The sequence below is a fragment of the Periophthalmus magnuspinnatus genome, chromosome 15, assembly GCF_009829125.3.
Source record: "Periophthalmus magnuspinnatus isolate fPerMag1 chromosome 15, fPerMag1.2.pri, whole genome shotgun sequence".
NCBI classification, from domain to species: Eukaryota; Metazoa; Chordata; class Actinopteri; order Gobiiformes; family Gobiidae; genus Periophthalmus; species Periophthalmus magnuspinnatus.
The window spans coordinates 25,955,734-25,977,818 of NC_047140.1; the positions used below are offsets into that span (position 1 = coordinate 25,955,734).

At 43.0% G+C, this 22,085-nt stretch overlaps 1 protein-coding gene across 1 annotated transcript in view; it reads left to right on the plus strand.

Moving 5' to 3' along the window:
- khdrbs2 (KH domain containing, RNA binding, signal transduction associated 2) overlaps positions 1–22,085 on the plus strand; it is a 75,262-nt gene that overhangs the window by 18,329 nt on the left and 34,848 nt on the right. Inside the window, exons 3-4 of the mRNA XM_033979686.2 lie at positions 9,855–9,971; positions 17,426–17,572. Of these exons, the coding sequence (XP_033835577.1) occupies positions 9,855–9,971; positions 17,426–17,572 (264 nt within the window). The remainder of the gene's footprint in view (positions 1–9,854; positions 9,972–17,425; positions 17,573–22,085) is intronic.

Genomic DNA, 22,085 nt, shown 5'->3' on the forward strand with positions numbered 1-22,085 from the left:
TGTACTGCAGCTGTCTTAACACTCGTTTGGAGAGGCCAGTGAGCAGGCTCTTACAGTAGTCTAATCTATTGGAGAAAAACACATGGATTAGTCTCTCCAAGTCCGGTTTGGACAGTATACTTTTGATTTTTGCAATGTTTTTGGATGGCAAAAATCTGCAAATGTTATACATTTTATGTGGCTGTTAAAGTTCAAGTCTGATTCCATTCAAACCTTCCACCGTCCCATCGTCACTAAGTCTACGTGCTTGAGAAAAACTACTCCATACTCTGCCTATATTTGACTAACTATAAATCTCAGTGATACACGACACCCTATATTACAGTTCACCTGTTTTTATACTTTGTCACAACAAGACAAATCACTGTTCACTAGTTTTAATGAGCGCTATACATGACTTATTACTTTGACAATGTTTGAACCAACCGCTGCACAAACTAATTGCATTACCCTCACTGCTATTTTATGAGTATTACTATTCAATAACGAACAATCTGGCTTTCTGTCAGCGGCTGTACAGGAAGTCATAAATCTGTTCTTTCTCATTTTGGTCGTCACTCATTTGTGCTTACAGTGGCAGTCCTGCAGCAAAGTAATTATATTAGTACTTTAGAGATTTCCTTGTGTTCTGACAGGGTGACACATGAAAGATTAATGTCAGCCAACGCGCCGCTGATGGGATTATTATATGTTTTCTGCCTGTAGTCTTAAAGGGAAGGGCCCTGTTCATAGGTGACATTTTGACATGTTACAAGAACAATGCCATAATTAGCAGTACCGTATTTTCCGGACTATAAGTCGCACTTTTTTTCATAGTTGGCTGGGGAAGCGACTTATACTCAGATGCGATTTATATGTGAAATTATTAAAGTATATAATTTCTCATCTTCTTCAGAGTTTGGTAGCTTTATGTTCACTATATAGTTGTGGAGGGAGTCTCTCCCTAGATAAATCCTCATATATTTTTGAAGGGCCCATATTACGTTCTGTAAGTGTTATATTGCAAAAACTAACAAAAAAAACCCCATTAATTCTTACTGTGTGTGGGCACCTGCTTGTCTCTGTATAGATAGATATGCTTAATGCTATGCAATGGAACATTTTAGTCAAAGCAATAACCCAAATACCCATGAGACAACCAGAAAAGTTACAGAACACACCTTTAATTGTACCGTAACCCAATGATTTTCCAAGTGTTTACCAATGTATTTGTTGTTTCATAGAGCTAAAAGTAACAAAAATGCAGGGAGCCAATCCTCTTTTGGATGTCATGTTGTATATTTGAATTACAGTCTATGCACAGCTCCAAACTGTTATCGTGCTACAGCCTGCATAAACTTAAAAGCCACTATCAATTTTGCTGTGCTAAGAATTTGATCGTTCAAGGCAACAGCCCCACTGAACCTGTCTATTTCCACAATGTAATAAATCATATTTGACGAATCCTGTGCTCGGAGTTGACTCATTGCTGCTCTGCTATTAAGATAATTGTCACGGTCATGCTCTGTATCTCTGCAGACTGTATCTTCTGCTCCATAATGAGATAGCAGCTTGATTAGGATCTCATAACCTTGGACCACAAAATCACATTTGAATGGATTTGGTTCTCTCTTCAGTCTGGACTTCAGCAACACAAAAATGTGTGCGAGTGTATGAATATAAGTGTTAAACATGATAGATAAACACATTTTTAGATATTCTCGTGTTACCTAAATCTCTTCTAGCTACAACCAACAACATAAACCGTGTTTTGCCCCTGTCTCCGTTTTTGGAGCTTAGCATTGGTGGGTTATTGTGACCTTTAAAAAGCTAATGTTATTTTGTATCTATTGTCTGTATTTCTGTTTAAGGAGATGCCACTGTCCCAGAGGGCCTATCTTGTGGAAAGGTGTTTTGCTTAGATAAGTAGCTGAATGCAGTTGTCTTCTATTGAACTGAAATTAAAAGTAAACATTCATGATCTGATAGCATCTCAATTTACCCTCCATAGGAAGAGGTGTGTACACACACAATAGACTGACTGTATGGACTACACATTATTTCCATGCTAATCCAGTATGTTTCATTTTGTGGCCATTTTGTATGCAGTGACAATTTTTGATAGTTGCTAAGTGATAAAGTATATTATAGTTTGGTAAAGGTGCACTCTGGAGCTTTTCTAGTGTGAGGTAGAGCCACAAAATGAAGTGCTGAGGTTTGAATAATGAAGTAGGATATATTTGCAAATTTAAAGAGGCACTACATAACTTTTTGGTGCTGGGTCTGCTACCCATGTACCCATGGTAAATGTTCACATTTTTATGTAGCTCATTTCTACCTTCAAGGCACTCAAAGCACTTCACATCAAGGAACCACTCACCCATTCACACACACATTCACACACCAGTGTGCGCAGACAACCTCTGTCCAACCTTTGGATCAGTGGACAAACACTCCATGAAGATGTTATTGCTTTGCCTGAAATGTTCAACAGGGTAGAATTAAATCTGTCTTATATTTATTAAATTACAGGTGTTTTTATGGCCCAAAAGTACATGTGACCTGGTGGTGCAGCCTGTTTGTCTCCATGGAGATAAGATTAATCTCATACTGTGGAACATTCTAAGCAAAGCAGTAACATCTCCATGGAGACATGAAGGTGAAGAACCCTCCACCTGAAAAGTTACATAGTTCACCTTTAAACTTGCAAATATATTCTACTACTATTGTTCAAATGACCCCAGCCCTTCATTTTAGACTTGGCACAGGAATGTGGGCTTGTTGCCATGTTGTTAATAAGTGTTTGTTTTTGAGAAATCTAAAAGCCCCGTCTTCACAACAATACTGCCACATTCTGCCACCGGTAATGCCCCAGTGGATTTCAGACAAATGATTCAGCAGGAACTAGACACAATTGATTGTCGTTAGTTTGTAAATCTTCAGACAATTAAATTTGAACAGGATTTCTCAGGCCATGTTGGGATTCCTGTGTGAGCCCACCCCAAGCCCAAATGAATCAGTGCCACACCTTTGGCCTGTACAATATTTAGTTTAAAAGTCTGTTTTAAATATTGCTGCTGGAGCTTTATAAACGTGCTGCATAGGCGCAACATTTCATTTTGATGTCTTTGGTATTCATTGTAGTAAAACTGGTTGTGCTCATGCATTGCAAAGGAATGGCATTTTAAAATAGAGCACTCCGCACTGTGAAAGACCTTTGTGTATTGGATTTGCAGGAGCATTCAAATGCACACAAACTTGTATTGGTTACATGTCTCTCACAGAGTGGACTTGTTAGAGCCTTGTATAAATTGATTTCTTCTCTTCTCCTGGTCGACTCTGGCTCTGCTCCGGCAGGACTGTGCAGCCTGTCTGGAAGTGTTTCACGGACTTAAGCAGCTTTTGTGGTGCCGTGTTATTCTGGCATCACACACGGCACGTTTCTATTGATTTTAGCTCAGGACGCTGCACTTGGGAACGCTCAGAATTTGTAATATTTGTTATGTTTGCAGCTTTCTTTGTTCTTCTATTATTTGAGGAAATTAGACTCATGATAATCTAAACGTTATGCCTTTAGTCCGATAGAAAAAAATATCTACGTTACATAACAGCAACACCATTTTAAATGATTAGAAAACTCTGATATAAGTCATGTGATAGTGGCCATTATCAATATTAATACCTGATGTACCACTATGTAATAAAACAAATAGATTAGATTCAATTACAAATCAGATAAACCAAATAACCAAAGCAGGGCCTATTAAAATACTAGTAGCTTATGGTTCTATGTCGTCTTTCACAGAATCTGTCGACTAAAACGGACAAGATAAGAAAACCTTTGTCTGAACAGCAGTAGTAGCAGAATGCCAAACGTAACTGATCCTTTCCCTAACAACACATGGGCTGGCTACTTGTGAATTCTGTATACGTTTAAGCAGTCTTTGACAAAACTTCTCAACCCAACGCTAAATATACTTTAGCTCATATAAGCTCACTCAGGCTCTCTCCAGATCTGAGCTTATATACGCCCGACACTCACGGTCAGCCATCCCTTAACCTCTTTAAATGGTAAAAGCTCCACCTGTGGCTTTAATCTGTCTATCCAAGAGCTGGAGTGGGATTTCCTCTGCCCAGCGCTGCTAATGTGTCAGTCAGTGCCTCTGGACATGGGCCCATTCAACTGACCCTGAACTGCCTTTAATGACACAGACACAAAACTAATCTCACATCAAGACACTGAACTTTTTAGGGCACGCCATCCATGACCAAGTTTCATTTTTATTATCTTTTTCTAACCAGAGTTTTCAGAGTAATAATTTAAATAATCATGTTTTAATCTTTTTAGTCTCAAAACAAGAAATGTGATAGTTTGATATTTCACATTTTGTTCCAGTCTTGTCCACTTTAGACAAAGTGTTACAAGGCTTATATTTGGATTGAGTAGCGTTCTTCAAACTGAATAAAACGTGAACAAAGTGAATAATTTGCCTGGCACTTAAATGAACATTCTGCTCTCTAGTGAATGTGTTTCAGCAGGAAAAAACACACATTTGAAAAAGAACAAATTGGGATTATGTGACATTGATGAGAGCTTCTTCGTTGCTGCATCTCTTATGTGTGTCCCACAGTCTGTAATGGCCATTATATGCATAAATCCAACAATAAGACAGATTAATAACATCGCCGTATGATAAATATGGAAACAAAATGTCATCCCATATATGAGTTTGACAATGTTCACTTTAATTTATACAGAAATATGGAGAAAATACAGTTACATAAAGAAATCCTTGAATAAACAACAAGCCATAATGATCTGATATAGCTGTTTTTTGTGCAGACGAGTCAGATTTTGTGCTCTTCAAACAAGGGAAGTGCTGTGGTGGTCTTTGTGACAGACACTTAAACCCAGTGTGACAAGTGAGAGGACGTTTTAATGTCACCTTAAAGGTCCTATGTTAGGCAAAATGGACTCGTGTGAGGTTTAGGCAGCGTTAGACTGTTGTTACTTCCTCAAAAACAGACCAAATTATTCTAGTGAAGGTGTAAGGAGTTGGTCACATGGTCACATTTTAATATAGCATCTTTCCACCTTCGTGTCACTCAAAGCGCTTTATATGAAGGAACCACTCACCCATTCACACACACATTCATACACCAGTGTACACAAACACTGTGGACGAGGAGGGTTAAGTGTCTTGCCCAAGGACAAAATGACAGCATTCGTCTGTAGGAGCTGAAATCGCATCACCAATGAGCTACTGTTGCGCTTCCTGTATTACCACATGGCATGACAAGGTGGAACAGTGTTTTCTGTTTGAAAGAGGAGGTTTGTGCGTTAAACATGTGTGAATCAAACAAAACACAACTCCAGGTCTGTTTGTGATGAGGAAACAACATTAGAACAAAGATCAGAAACTAACATTGGCCCTTTAAACATGCATTTTCTCAACCATGACAGGCCCTCTCATAGTGTTTTTCACTTTAGCTGCAGGGATCTTCTTGTTCATATTACTGACCTTCACACCCCAAAATTCCCCAGTTTGATAATCCTTACCAAACATCTCTCTAGATCTGGAGAGGCGTCCCTGGGTGCTGCTCTTTGGCCGCAAACTGCCAGATATCCCCAGCGAACACAGAAAGGTGGTCAAATGTTTTAACAGGGAACTTTATTTCAGAAACTTCAGTTCTTTTCAAAGACTATAAATGTAGGAAATATAGTTACAAGGCACAGATATGATGACGGCGCTTTCCTCCCATCACACACCTGGGACATGCTGCTCCAGAAATCACGGGGATTCAGGAGGCGTGGTCAGTCTGTGAAAACCTGCCACACCAGTGACCAAACTGATCTGTGATCTGTGGTCCCGGGCCTAAGGATGTTAGGGCCCCAGAGTTGGACCCTCTTCCTATTAATTCATATTAGAGGGGGCCCATGTGACGCTTCTTGCCTCAAGCCCCCAAATTCCTGTCGACGGGGCTGCCACTGACACGTCTAAAGATGTCAGTATAACCTCTCACATCTCTTAAATATTCTGCTTGAAACCCTCTATTATGAAACAATATTATCAAATCTTCCATTTTTAGTAATTAAACTATCTTAACGCTTTGGTTCGTTCTCTCTTCTTTCACGATCCATTTTCCGTCATTGAAGTGGAACCAGTAGGGGGCGACGCACATCATTTCACCACTCATTTAACACCAACCACAGCCTTTCGCATGTCCAAATTTCCCCTGCTTGCGTTCTTCCTCCTGACGTTCATTAGACTAATTTAACCAGGCCACTCTCCCTCTTCCTCACATGCCGCCTTATACTGCTGTTACCATCTGCTCTCCAGCTCCCTGCCAGCTATAGGGCCCTCCTGTCAGAACAACCCATCCACAAGGTGCCTTCATCAGTCACACACAAGGACAGTGGGGATGCCACTATAAACTGAATCTGTTCGGCTCTCCCTTGGCACTCCTCTAACCTGAGGAGTAGCATTCACTTGTGATGGTAATGATGAGACAGGAATACGCTGACAGGGCAGTTTTGTGTGTGGCAGTTTTGTGTGTTGCCGTAGTTACACAGCTGGCAGAGGAATTATGGGCAGCTCCGGCGCGGGGGGAGCAGCAGCAGTGTGGGAGAGGTTAATATCATTTTGGCTAAACTAAGTTGTGGTGACGGACGGACCACCTGTTCAGCTCGGGAGGTGGTCTCATCGTCTCGTAGTCCAGACATCTGAAGGTCGAGTGATTTTAAGATTCCAGACTCGAAAGTAGCTAGTAAAAATGTTTCCAGTACCATTTTCCCAGGAGGTTTTTTTGCATTTATTGAACAAATGCTGCTGTTAAACTCTAATAGTACTGATACATTTGGTAGAGACCCAAACTGACCTTTTTCCAACCTTTACAGCTTTGTAACTAGATATGTAATGATTCACTAAACTAAATATTGAGCTGAGATGTGTGTTTTTCAGTTACTCAAATGCAGTATAAACCTCAGACAAGAATGTGAATGTTATCTCTTTTTCTGAGTGTGATGCAATCCATGAGTGGATAAGAAAAGTAAGACATTTTTTAGCTTATTGTTGGAACATGACTGCACAAAATGTTGCCAAATTATTGATAACATAATGTTTATATCAGAAGAAAAGATACACAGGTAACAGTAAGGCTCTCCATTTGATAGATTTGATTCTTAATTTTGAAAGTTTAGATGATTTGGTAACAATAGGTGATTGGTCACAGTTTTATATAGCGCTTTTCCACCTTCAAGGCACTCAAAGTGCTCTACATCCACTAAACTGTTCCCACATACACCAGTGTACACAGACACAACAACAGCATTCATCTGTGGGAGCTGGAATCGCACTGCCAACCTGTGGGTCAGTGGATCTGACCGTCCAGAGTGGCATTCAAACCACCAACCTGCAAATCATTTTTCCTTTTGGGACAATGATAAGAAAGAAAATTGAAAGTTGAATACAACAAAAATTACTTTTAGCTGTAAATCATGTTATAATGTGTCCTACTTGGATAAATGAAGACAGAACATTATAACAGAGGCCAAAATAGTTAGAAACTATACTTCTGTCTCTGCTGAAGACAGGGCATCCCATCGTAAAGGTGTTCAGTACTGAGCTGACGACATGAAGGAGATCTGTAGACACTTCCCACTAACCCGAAGGTTGATGGTTTAATTCCTGCTAACAGCAGTGCCATTTGTAGATGTGCCCTTGAGACAGACACTTCTCCCTCCATTATCTGTATGAATGTGTTTGAACCACTAATGTTACTAATAAAACTAGTGACACTCATGAAGACTTTTAGTCTTATTGCTGATCAGAGCAGAGTTGGGATCAGTTTCTTGAGACACAGAGTGACTCAGTACTCAGGGGAACAATGTGATAAAGTCACATCATTCTAATTTTTATTGTTTGAGCTTAAAAAAGGAAGAAAAAAAATATAATAATAATGATTATTATTCCTTTCTGCCAAGTAAATTGTTCCTGACAGAAAAAAAAATGCTCAAAAACTCTCAGTGGTGCCCTCTGGAATATTTAAATACATTACAAGATAGGAGGGGCGGAACCTATTTTTTTTTACTGTGGACACATAAAACTTGGCATGTATGTAGAGCATCCTGAGACAGACAGAAAAATATGTTATGGCCCCGCCCTAAAGCACACAAAAGGTCAGCCATCTTGGGTCAAACTTGAGACATCCAAAATCTAGACCTCGTACTTTAACAAACTTGTCGTAGGGTTTTGATCTAACGGACTCCAAACTGAGGCAGCATCAGCAGGACATATCTGGGGTCAAACGCAGCTGTGCCCCCTGCAAAGTTAAAACGGAATGGAAAATTTTTGTTTGTTGTAGACTAATGAAATTTGGTGGACATGCCCTTTATATGGTTCTGAACAAAAAAGGCTAATGAAGATCACACCTTATTTACATTTGTATTTGCATGGCCATGCCTCAAAAAAGTCAATGGGAAGTGAAAACAAAAAGTCATAATCCAATGAAAGTTGGTACATTAATACTTCATGTGACCCTGAGCAAGAAATTCTATGGGGACCACACTCTATCTCCAACAGCCATTTTGAATCAAAATATGCAGACGTCAAAAATCTAGCCCTCATATTTTAACGAACTTGTCATAGGGTTTTGGTCCGACAGACTCCAGCATCATCAGGACAGATCAGGGATCGAAAGTTGTTAAAACAATTTACACAAGACTCAGGGTGTGGTCATAACAAGCTCTTAACGAAACAACCATTTTGAGAGCGTAAAAATCCTGGTAACTTCTGTAAACATCTGATTTAAACAGACCCAAAGTAGAGTTTGTGTGTTTTGATGACGTGGACATAATGATATGTGAGTTAAACTTATATCTTTGAAAATGACTCTCCAGCGCCCCCTGCTGTTAAAATGAAACCGAAACATTTATCTCCAATGGGACAGTAACAATTTTTAATCAAATATCCAGCCAGGGTTGATAGACAGTCCTCCCACTGAAGTACGCCCTACAATGGTTGCAAGGGCTGCGAGGGCCCTTTATCACTTCTTTTTTTTTTTGTCATATAAACTATCAAATAAAGTAAGTGCTATTTTAGTCTGACCTTACGTCATACTTTGTACAGCTGAAATATTTGATTAACATTTTTCACTCAGTATTGAACAGAGTTATCAAATATCACATTTTTTTTAACAATGTCCAGGCCTAGTTCTGAATATGACACAGTCAAATCAATATATTAATCTAGTATAATTTTCACACACAGGCTCATGCTCACTCATACACACACCCTCGAGCACACACACCCTCGAGCACACACACGCACTCATAAGTAAGGAGTTCTTCCAGATGAATGTCCACTAATCTCAGTAGGACTTTGGGATGGCGCGCAGCGGGAAGAAAGTGATGGTCCGCGACCCAGGGCCTGACTCTGATAGTTTGTCATGTGAAAATACTACTTAATTTCCCACTGGGTAAAAACTCATTATTTCTGACTTTATCTCAGCATTGACCTCTGTGTGCTCCCTCAAACATTATTGGTTTGTTCCCTTTTTTAGCGGCCATGACAGGGAGCACCCTAAACAGCAGCAAGATACACGAGGAGGCGCTGGGGTAGAGAATGGATGTATATTTTATGCGGCATGCCTCAGATGAGAGTCCTATTCACCTTTAATGTGCCACGCAGCTAGAACAATTATATTGATTTATGGCTGTCTGCTTTTCTCCACATGATGTATGAAGGCAATATGAGATGATATTGATAAGGCATGACTAATAACCAGAAAGGATTGCATTTCCACATTTGTGTTGTAAATCAAGTTTTTCACATTTCTGAGTCAGTTTTCTCATTCCTTTTTCCTGTCTGTTACAGTTTAATTTTGTGGGGAAGCTGCTGGGACCACGGGGAAATTCCATGAAGAGATTACAAGAGGAGACGGGAGTGAAGATGTCCATCCTCGGCAAAGGGTCCATGCGGGATAAAGAAAAGGTACCGCTCTCAAATACATCTCGCCCGGAGGCAGTGATTAAATCAAAATATTTACAGAAAGCAGCTGCTTGAAATTCAACCAGTGTGTGTAGCATTACCAGGAGAGTGGAGCCCTAACTGAGATAAATAAGGCCAAAGTCATGGCTTCCTCTTGACATCAAGAGCAGTGGGTGTGAGGAATGGAAAGCACTCGGAACTACCCGGTGCGTCGTTCAGTGTAGATTTGTTGTTTTTTTTTGTTGATTTTTAAAACATCTTATTTGGGTAGTACTGTGTGACATTTACTTGGGTAACTTTTTAACACAATTAGTAGTAGTTTTCAAATACCGTAATTTTACTATATGAGTTATGTATTTACAGTGTAACAGTACTCTTACTCTTAAAGCTACCATCCATATGTTTATTTGATTTTTTTAACCTGTAGATGTCAGATGTAAAACCTGTCCCCCTCCCCTGGCCTTTGTTCAGGCTCGTCTGTGCTCTCTGGTCTTCTTCTGTCAGGCCAAAGCTGCCACACTATCAGACTGCAGTAATGTAGATAGCATCTAGTGGTGTGAGAATGCAGCATGGTCGGGTCGGTCAGTCTAATTACAGATGGTAGCTTTAAAGCTTTCTGCTGACAACTTTAAATGAACATTTGGGTTTTTATGGCTTATTTGGTGCATTATTTAAATTGTTCAAACATCCGCACAGTTACTCTTAAGTAAGGAGCACTACTTTATACTTCTTCTTGATTCATATTATTTTGAAGTAACGGTGCCTTTGGGCCAGGGGGACTTCGTAATAATGATTAAAATTTGGTAGATCACAGTTAAGATCCAAAAGATTTTGAAGGGTCGTGAACATATGTCGTCTGCAGGGAGATCAGTCAGATGAGTTATGTTTTGTGCTGTAAATAGTGTATTCTCCCAGTGCAGGATTGGATTAATGGCTTGGATTAGGTCCTGTTAAATAATGCTCTATTCTATTTTTCTGAACATTTTGGACCTCTTGTTATACCAAAACTCAGAGCTGTAACAATCCAAATCTGAAGTGCACAATATGCCATCAAAATGACCTTAGCTTTGGCAGAGAAAATAGTATGTGCTACTTTCTTTGTGCATAGATTCTTTAGGCCCGCACTGTCACATACATATATAGAATAGAAAAGACCTCCAGTGTACATTTTAATAGTGAATTCTGTAAAAGTCAATTATGATACAGCATAATGAATGTGTTTGCTCGAGTCATTTATTGCGCTGACTCGTGTCTCCTCTGAGCCACACTTATCAGGAGCTTGTACACAGAGGCCAGCAGCGGTGTCTGGGATAAACACTGAATGCATTATTGAGTTACGTGGCTATTGTTACTGTATTCCCTGATTCAGACATCACTATGACAAAGGGCCTTTAGGCTTAACTTGCCTTTGGTGGAACACTTGCTGCATTTGAATACTCTGAGGGCCAAGGTACAAGAAACACTTCTGAGCTTAGGAGGCAAATCATGATTAGAGACAAGGGGCAGCGGGCAATGTTTGTGTGTTAGCAGCACAGACTGTAAAAAAGTGGAGTGTGCGCTGGCCCCAGTCAAATGAAGCTCATCGAGGCTAGTAATTATAGAGACGAATTTGGTATCAAGTATCATAGCAACCAAAGAGCCAATCTGGAGCCAGGCTGTTGACGGTAACTTCCCTTCTCACCCCCACCACTAGCACCGAGTGGGCACTTAGCAACGCTGTCAATCAAACCTGTTGCTAACACTAACGGGGGCAACCTCGGAGAAAGAAAGCACCTGATTTGTCTGTTATTAAAGTTCATATCTTGATTTACAGACACAATAGCGAAATAAATACACTAGGATCATGTCAAACTGGTTAATACGAAACATTTAAAGACCAAAATCACAAAGTTTACAGCAGCAGTCACAGAGAGAGTGGCAATAGTTTTTCGATGTAAAGTGAATTGGAGCCAGTCGATGGAGCCGGAAGCGTGCCCATGAACACTTCTTATTTGGAACGTTAGCTTGTTAGCCATGTCCATTTATATGTACAGTCTATGGTTAGCAGGAAAATGGCTCGCATTTAAAGCAAGTCTGAGAAAAGTTATTTAAATTTGTTTTTCTAAGCATTGTAATTATAGATGTTCAATGTAGTTTTTCACAGTACACATTTTAAACTCATACAGGATGCAAAATCTTATGCATTTCAGAGGATGCTTGCAAAGGTCTACCCCAGTGTGGGCATTGGTAAATATAGTGTTTTAGATGAAGGAACCACTCACTTATTCACACACACACATTTACACATTCACCGTCAGTGTACGCAGACACTGGGAGTGAGGTGGGTTGCGTGTCTGCTCAATGATGTTTATGTTGAGAGCGGGATTCGAACCGCAAACCTTCGGATCAGTGGACAAACACACCAACTGAGCTCCTGTCTTTATATAATAAGCTTAGATCTTTTTTGTTTGGCACCATTCAAATATTTCAATTCAAAAATCCAAGTCAACAACAACAAAAATGGTAGCTCTAGTTGCAATAGTTATACCCCTGCACTTGCCTTAATGTTATAGCTATTAGTGATTGGACGATCTCCCACATATTATGGAAAATAACTGGCTTATTCTGCATGGAGTTTTATTCTCACTGTGTAAGCAAATATTTGGATGAGTAAGCCTTTCATAGAACCACAGAATAGAATAACAAGCTAAAACGATGGCTAATTGAAATGTGATTAAAAAGCAGAGGGGTCTGTTAAGTCGCACTGTGGCTGGTTGCTCTGTTCTGAGGACTGTACAGTGGTGATACTGAGGGCACTGCAGTTCACTTCATAATGTGAGCTGTGCTTTGGCTGATGCTGTAGTTCATTTAAAATGTTGGCCCTTATCCACTTCAGTCACTTCTGTTTGCTCATGTGCAGGCTTTATTTATGTTGAAAGTGTGGAGCTGAATAAGAAACAGGGAAATGAGCTCTGGTACACTGTTAGAGGCATGAGCAGAGCTTTAGAACGCAGTAACATTGGTGCAATTCACTGCAAAAAAAAAGAGAAAATCAAAATCTGTTAGTATTACAGGAACAGAATTATCATGAGTTAACAGAAGACAAATAACAGCCCGGCCAATTGTACTACCTCAAATGCTTTACTCAATAATATCTGAATTTCAATTTATGAATCATTGTGCTCCAGAATAGAATGCATTTTGTTTTTTTGTCTCCATTATTGCTGATTTATTTATTCGCTTATTTTGTGATATTTTGTTGTTCACCATGAGGTTCCTTCCTGTTCTGTTGTTATGTTCATAGACAAGCAAAGAATAGCAATTGGCTTGGATTTCTGCATTTAATTAATAGCAACTAACCGATTATTCAGATCGACAACTGCATCGGCAACATTATCTGGACTTAAAATATGCCATGAGCTCGGACGAGACGTTTCATGACTTAAAAATCACATATTCAGAGGCTTTTTACTATTAAAAAACAAAAAAAGAGGTTAATCAAAAGACTAATCGAACGTGAATCGATAAGCAAAATAACATTAGTTGTCGCCCTTTCTTGGAATATTCTTTATATGACTATTAAAATAATAAAAATGAATGATGATGGTGCTGTAACAGACTGGTTAATACGCCTATCTCACAGCAAATCTTTGGGCTTAATTCCCAGTCAAGGTCAGTGTGGAGACTTTGCAGAGTCTCTATCTTTGCACAGTTTCCCTCTGGGTGTCTCTCTCAGTGGGACTTTTCTGCCTCCCTAAAAAGATCGGCCCAATACTAGTAAAATCTCCGAGAATGTGCCTAGATTCCTACTTTTTTCCATTCTTTTAAGCTAACTAGTTTCCTTAGAATTCTCCTATCAGGTTTACAAGGAAAAGGTAACATTTTGGTTGATTGTGTGAGTGTTTTAAGTCTATTGAAATGAAAGTAAATGAACAGTTATTATGGCAATCCTGTCTCGCGGCAAATCTTTGGGCTTAATTCCAACTCAAGGCCGGTGTAGACTTTGTTGGGTTTTCCTCTGTGTGGCTGTCCTCGGTGGGACTTTTCTGGCTACATAAAAAGGTCAGACAAATACCAGTAAAATCTCTGAGAATGTGCCTAGATTCCCTCGCTGCTGTTGCTAACGGTGTTTATCTCACCCCGAGTTTCATTTGGAGCCGTGAAAGCCGCTCTGTGCCCCTGTGAAAAGCCTGCCTGTGTAACAATCAGATTAGGCTTGGCTTTTGTGTGTGAGCTATTGATTTTGTGTACAGTTTGAGTTTAGTCTGGAGGACTCTGAGATGAGAGTGGCACCTAAAGGTCACCGCTGAAAAGCTGGGTTGCCATCGGAGACAGCGCACCACCGGCTAAAGTGTTACAGACAGAGCCCTAACCCTATTACAAGCCAAACACATTTCACAGCTCGCCCGTTCATCCACTTCACCATGGCAACATCTCCGCCACCTACTCATGTCCAACCAGTCTATGGACAGTATTACTCACACAGGACAGGTAGAGCTGCATGTTACTATAAAAAAAACACAAACTTACAGAAATAAAGTATAGTTTTCCAAGTACAGAACATACGTTTTTCACGGCGGACCAACGGTTGAGAATCTAGACATGGTTGACAAGTTGACAACATCTGTGGAAATTTTAGGCCAATATCTGACTACAAACTCATCCACTCCTCTGTTTTACTTCAAAACTGGATAAGAGAGCGGTGTGTAGTCATATTTTGTATTTGTGCAGTACCCTCTTTGGACTAAAGTGTTCAAATAAAGCTTTAGGCATATTCTTAAGCCAGCTGGTTGGACCAAAAAAATACCATTCTCTGCCGAAGAGCCAATTAGCACTACGCTAAAAAGTGGAGGACAAATACAAAATCCCCAGCTCTCAAGACAGTTGGAGTCTTTCTAAACAAGCGAGCGATATGGGAAGTTCATGAAAGATTTACAAGTGTATTCAGAGCCAAATTAGAAAGAATGTTAAAAAAGACTGAATAACTAATAGGCAATTTCATGAAAGCACATTTGATTACAATATATATTTGAGCTGAGTTGTATGCTTTTATTTACCCGCTTTGCCACGCTGTAGTCTGTAAATCTCATGAAAAGACAAATGTGGGAGTGAGTCATTATCCGCACATTATGAGTGTGACCTCAGCTGTAGCTGCAGAATCTATCGTCAGGAAGACAAGTTCAAAACCATTTTAATTAAGTGTGACTGGTCTCCAAAGGCAAAACCTGACCCCGTAACTCAAGGACACTCACACCAGATGGACCGGCACTTGGCTTTTGCACTTGGTCATCTTCTGGTCCAATGATGATTTCTATTTGATTGCTATTACTATATTACATTTGTTTTAGAATATGATTTTGGAAAACCCCACTTTTCTAGTCTACTCATTTTCTCTTTTTTAATGCAGTAGCAAAAATGGTGAGAATTATTATCAATTTTTTTTTAATGATTGTTCACAATTTAGAGGCTGTGAAATCCTTCATTTACTTTCATTCACATTATCTTATTACCTTCCCTCTCGTATGTGACGAGCTTTATGAAATCAAGCTTTTGGAGTAGTAAAGCAAATGTGAAATAAACAGCCAGATTTTAAAAAAGCAGTATAGATCGAATTGAAATGACTAAACTTTGCTTCTAAAATTCTACTGAACCAAACGATCTTGACATGCCAAGTTTTATATTACAGTAATATGTCACCAAACACATCACACATCAGTGTTTATGTTTTATGTGTACCTGTGCTTCCAATCGTAAACTTCTAAAACTTAAATCTTTGCTTTGCTCTTAAAACAACACAGATCTGTAGGCCAACTAACTTACGCATAACTTTACCTTCAAATATTTCCTGCTTCCTTGGTATTGGCTTTTATTTCCCCACCACACCGGGCTTGTTTTGATGGGACCATATGTTCCTGTATCCCCCAGGTCCCAGGTGTGCTGTGCAGTTTGTTAACTTTCACTCTGTTTGTGTGGCTGGAGCTGTTTGTTCGACCATCAAGATGGAAGTTTGAACTGTCTCCTGCAAAACTTTATCAAGATGTACCCTCCAGTTTTGGCATTTATACGTCATTGCTTTAATTAGTGACATTTATTTTAATTAATAACCAAAAATATATATAGGAAACATGCCATTTGAAAAACCTGCCTTTTTCAGCTCTGGGCTACTCTGAATGTTTATTATTCATGAGATTAGCTGCTAGCTTAATTTATCCTTTCATCCAAGGGTGGATGCACAAATTAAATCATACAGTTAATTGAATAGTAATTTAAAGAAATTAATTATCAAAATTTACAAGTAAAGAGAGAATATTAAATCCAATACAGACTGTGGTACAACATAGAGGACTATCTCATTATGTGCCATGAAACAGACCTGGGGCATTTATTATCATCGTTTTTAGTCCTGGTACTTGAACCTTACATGGTTTACAGTCGTGTATGAACGGTATCTGTTTTTAGCAGTGATGGACGCAACTGAAGTAAAGTAAAAGTACTGATACCGAATTTAAAAAAATACAAGATAATACAAAATACAAAAGTATCACATGAAAAAAGTAAGTAAAAGTACCTGTTTAAAAATGTACTTAAAGAGTAAACAGTAAAAGTATTTCACACAGATTTTGAGATCTATAAGAACACTTCAAATGTAGTGTGTGAAGTAGAGTAAAGATTTGTGCTGAATTTTGTTAAACAGAATCAACTGAATCCATTGTTGTTATTTTTTCCTGCTGCTTTCCAGCTGTTTTTATCTGTATATTTTCGTTTGCTCAAATTATGTCAAATATATAACGTGTTAAAAACCCTCAGCCTTTTCAGCAGGACTCAAACAATAATGAAAAATACATTTACTTTTCAGTCCAGTTCAAAAATGTAGTGGAGTAAAAAGTACAGATACCTTCTTTTAAATGTAGTGAAGTAAAAGTAAAAAATATTCAAGTACAGATACCAAAAAATTTACACTTAAGTAGTACTTTACAACTTTTACTTTGTTATATTCCAGCACTGGTTTTCAGTACCAACATTCTTTGATACTGGTAGTACTTATGTGTCTTTTCCAATACCACAAAGGTACTTTTAAATGATACCATGATTTAAACCTGTAAACTCATGTAAACTTACCCATCAAGGCTGCAAGATGAATCGCAATCAAATCACAATTTGAATGGACGCAATTAGCAAATTGTAAAGGCTGCAGGTTTTGAAGTACCATCATCATAAACATCCAACTCTCCGTGTGGTTTAACCTGTAGTACCTGTCCGTGGAAACATGTTCTGAAATGTGATTCTTGTGTTATTTTGCCAGGCCATATTTCATTTTTTTGCAAATTCGTCTGGACAGGTTTAAAATGTGAACTTTGAACACAATCCACAATCCTATTATTAAACCATAAATACCAAATCTAGTCATAATCGCAGTGCTATTTTTGTCAAGTAATTCAGCTCTGTTACTCATTCCTTCCTGTCTTTCTCATCCACAGGAGGAGGAGTTGAGGAAAAGCGGTGAGGCCAAATATGCTCATTTAAATAACGACCTTCATGTTTTGATTGAAGTGTTCGCTCCGCCCGGAGAGGCCTACTCCCGCATGAGCCACGCCCTGGAGGAGATCAAGAAGTTCCTGGTCCCAGTAAGTGCACCTTTTCTGCTGTTCCTCACACTTCTCTTTGTGCACAATGCAAGCCGGACAAAAATCTATGGGCTTTTATTATAGTGAGGCAAAAAATACGAGCTGTTTTTCACTGATGTGCCGACCATGCATTACCTCTCACCTCACTCTGATCCCAGGATTATAATGTGTATTTCCCTCCCCGGAGTTCTTCAGTGCTTTCCACTCTGCTGCTGCTCTTGTTTTTGGACCTTTGGCTTTCTGCACCGTAGTGTTCAGTACTCCTGCCTGTAAGCCTTGTTTGTTTGTTCTTTTCTCTCTAAATCCGATGTGCTGCTTGAGCGTGATGCTGCTGCGCTGGTCAAAGGTGGAAGAAGTAATCCAATACTTTAAAAAGTACTGCTACCGCTACGTCAATACTACCATGGTTATCAGAGTGATGAGAAGATGGGAACGCTCAAAATGGGACAAACATATTCAATAAGTGTCGTAACGGTGCGGATAGGACCAAAGGATGCAGACCAGAGCAGTTTTAACAGTGTTTATTTACAGCGGTGAAAATGCAGTCTTTAAACAGGTCACAAGAGCAGGTACAGGAACCGGGGAGCGGGAGACGGGTCAGGCGGGTGCGGTGCAGGTAGAGGCGGGCAGGACAGGACCAGGACGGGGATAGAAGCAGGTGCGGTACCAGGGCAGGCGGATCAGACGAAGACCAGAGCGGGGAGCGGGTGACAAACCAGAGACCAGGACCGGACAGGAGACGAGACGAGCAGGAGACGAGACGAGCAGGAGACGAGACGAGCAGGAGACGAGACGAGCAGGAGACAAGACGAGCTGGAAGCGATACCGGGACTGGAACGTGGCGGCAGGAGCTGGGCGAGTAGAGGCAGGAATGTTTTACACGCGGACGGTCTGGCACCGAGTGTAGACTGCCAAGCCTTCTTGTACTCAGCAGCAGGTGGTGGTGATTAGGCTGATGCACCCCAGGTGTGCACGGGAGGAGTCAGGCACTCCACCCAGCTCCAGACACACAGGTAGGGGAGGGGGAGAGAGCACGGGAGGACAGGGAAACTGACATCATGACAGTACCCCCCCCCTAAGGTCCACCTCCTGGTGGACCCCCAGGCTTGTCAGGATGAGCGCGGTGGAAGTCTCTCACCATGTCGGGGTCCAGAATGCGTGCCCTGGGCACCCAGGATCGCTCCTCCGGACCGTAACCCTCCCAATCGACGAGGTACTGGAGGCCCCTACCACGGCGACGAACGTCAATCAGGCGGCGGACGGTGAACGCCGGGTGGCCGTCAATGACTCGGGCGGGCGGTGGGGGATCGGCCGGAGGGCACAGGTCGCTGGTCCGGACTGGTTTAACCTGGGAGACGTGAAAGGTCGGATGAATCCGGAGAGACGGGGGTAACTGGAGGCGCACCGCCGATGGATTTATGATCCTCATGATCTTAAACGGTCCCAGGAATCGGGGGGACAGCTTACGGGAGTCCGTCTTCAGCGGGACCGTCTTGGCGGAGAGCCAAACCATCTGGCCAGGTTGGTATACGGGCGCCGGGACACGGTGGCGATCGGCCGTCGCCTTAGTGCGCGCTCCAGCCCGAAGAAGGGCCGCCCTGGCCTTCTTCCAGATCCGGCGACAGCGCTGGAGATGGCGCTGAACAGACGGGACGGCGAGGTCCCTCTCCTCCGTGGGAAAGAGAGGGGGTTGATATCCCAGCGATGCCTCGAAGGGGGACATACCAGTGGCGGAACTCACGAGGGAGTTGTGAGCATACTCTATCCAGGGCAGGTGAGTACTCCAGGTCGCGGGGTTGGCGGAGGCTGTGCACCGTAGGGCCGACTCCAGGTCTTGGTTGGCCCGCTCCGTCTGCCCATTAGATTGTGGATGGAACCCGGACGTGAGGCTAACCGTGGCCCCCAAACCGTCGCAGAAAGACCGCCATACCTGAGAGGTGAATTGGGTCCCTCTGTCGGACACGATGTCCACCGGGATGCCGTGGAGTCGGAAGACATGACTGGTCAGCTGGTCGGCAGTTTCTTTGGCTGTGGGGAGCTTAGGCAGGGCAACGAAATGGGCGGCCTTGGAGAAGCGGTCCACAATGGTGAGAACCACCGTGTTCCCCTGGGAAGGGGGAAGGCCCGTCACGAAGTCCAAGGCGATGTGGGACCAAGGGCGACGAGGAACTGGGAGAGGATGCAAGAGACCAGAAGGGGGTGAGTGGGAGGCCTTGGCCCGAGCACATACCTGGCAGGCGGCGACATAAGCCCGGGTGTCTGTGTCCATCGTGGGCCACCAGAAGCGTCTCCTGAGGAGGGAGAGAGAGCGACCGGCACCAGGATGGCAGGCGAAACGGGAGGCATGGACCCACTGGAGCACCTGAGACCGGACAGAATCGGGAACAAACAGTTTACCTGGAGGGCCGTTACCTGGGTCGGGGTCGTTGGTCTGGGCCTCTCGGACGGTGTCCTCGATATCCCAATGGACCGCGGCCACCACACACGAGGAGGGAATAATTGTTTCTGCGGTGACCGGGCTATCCTCCAGGGCGAACTGGCGGGAGAGGACATCGGGTTTGACGTTCCGAGATCCGGGGCGGTAGGTGAGGAGAAAGTTGAAGCGGCTGAAGAAGAGGGACCAACGAGCTTGACGGGGATTGAGGCGCCTGGCGGACTGGATGTACTCCAAGTTTTTATGGTCGGTCCAGACGATGAATGGTTGCTCCGCCCCTTCGAGCCAGTGGCGCCACTCCTCCAAGGCCAGCTTTACGGCAAGGAGCTCCCGATCCCCCACGTCATAATTGACCTCGGCCGAGGACAATCGCCGGGAAAAGAAGGCGCAGGGACAGAGGCGGTTGTGGGGGTCGAACCTCTGCGAAAGCACGGCCCCCACTCCCGAGTCGGAGGCGTCGACCTCCACGATGAATTGCCGTGAAGGGTCGGGCTGGTGCAGGATGGGAGCGGAGGTAAATAGTCTCTTAAGCTTCTCGAAGGCTGTCTGCGCCTCAGGAGACCAGGCAAACGGCAAAGCAGGAGAGGTGAGTTTAGTTAAGGGCGAGATAACCCTACTAAAATCCCGGATGAAACGTCTATAAAAATTGGCAAAGCCGATAAATCTCTGGAGCCGTCTCCGGCTGGTAGGAACGGGCCACTCAGTGACAGCCTGGATCTTTTCAGGGTCAGCTCTTACTTGGCCCCGCCCCACAATGAAGCCCAAAAAGCTGACCTCCTCTGCGTGAAACTCGCATTTCTCAGCTTTCACGAACAGTTTATTCTCGAGGAGGCGCTGGAGAACCTGGCGAACGTGCTGATGATGCTCCTGGGGGGACCGCGAGAAAATCAAGATGTCATCCAAGTAAACAAAGACGAATCGGTTAAGGAAATCACGGAGCACATCGTTGATGAGGGCTTGGAATACGGCAGGGGCGTTGGTGAGACCGAAGGGCATAACCAAGTATTCGAAATGTCCCAGGGGTGTCTTGAAGGCCGTCTTCCATTCGTCTCCCTCCCTGATGCGCACCAGGTGGTACGCATTCCGCAAATCCAACTTTGAGAAGATGGTCGCACCGTGGAGGGGCGTAAATGCCGAGTCCAGTAAGGGAAGCGGGTATTTATTCTTTACAGTTATATTGTTCAGACCCCGGTAATCAATGCAAGGCCGCAGGGATTTGTCCTTCTTAGCCACAAAGAAGAACCCCGCTCCCACGGGTGAAGTGGACGGGCGGATGATTCCGGCAGCCAGGGACCCACGGATATAGTCCTCCATTGACTCGCGTTCAGGTTTAGACAGGTTATATAGCCTGCTAGATGGTAGTGGGGCACCCGGCAGGAGGTCAATGGCGCAGTCATATGGACGGTGGGGCGGTAAAGAGAGGGCCTTGCTCTTGCTAAAAACCTCCCCCAGGTCGTGATATTCAGCAGGCACCGAGGACAGATTGGGGGTGTCTGGGGACGGATCAGCGACAGGAACGGACCTCCCGGCCGGAGGGAGGGCGGACCGAAGGCACTTGGCGTGGCAATCGGGACTCCAGCCCGAAACTCCGCCCCTGGCCCAATCGAAAACAGGGTTGTGGGCGCGTAGCCAGGGGTAACCAAGGACCAGAGGAGAAGCGGAGGAGGACAGGACATGAAACTGACGGTTCTCTTGGTGGTTGCCGGACAGAATCACGGTGACAGGTTCTGTGATGTGAGTGATGTGCCCCAGAAAACGTCCATTGAGCCCCTGGGCATTTAAGGGGCGTTCGAGGGGCTCCAGGTAGACCCCGAGCTGCTCCGCGACTTGGGCATCAATAAAGTCCCTCTCAGCCCCGGAGTCGATAAGGGCGGAAACGCATAAGGTCTCTGTGCGAACGCACAGGGTGGCGCTGAGCCGCAGTCTATTAGAAGAGTCCAGGATGTGTTGCTCGCCCACCAGTACTCCCAGTGCTACTGGTGGGCCCCCCCTTTTGGCCGAACTGGGCAAGTGACCACATAATGTCCGCGCTCACCGCAGTAGAGGCAAGCCCCGGCCAGACGACGCCTCCGTTGACGC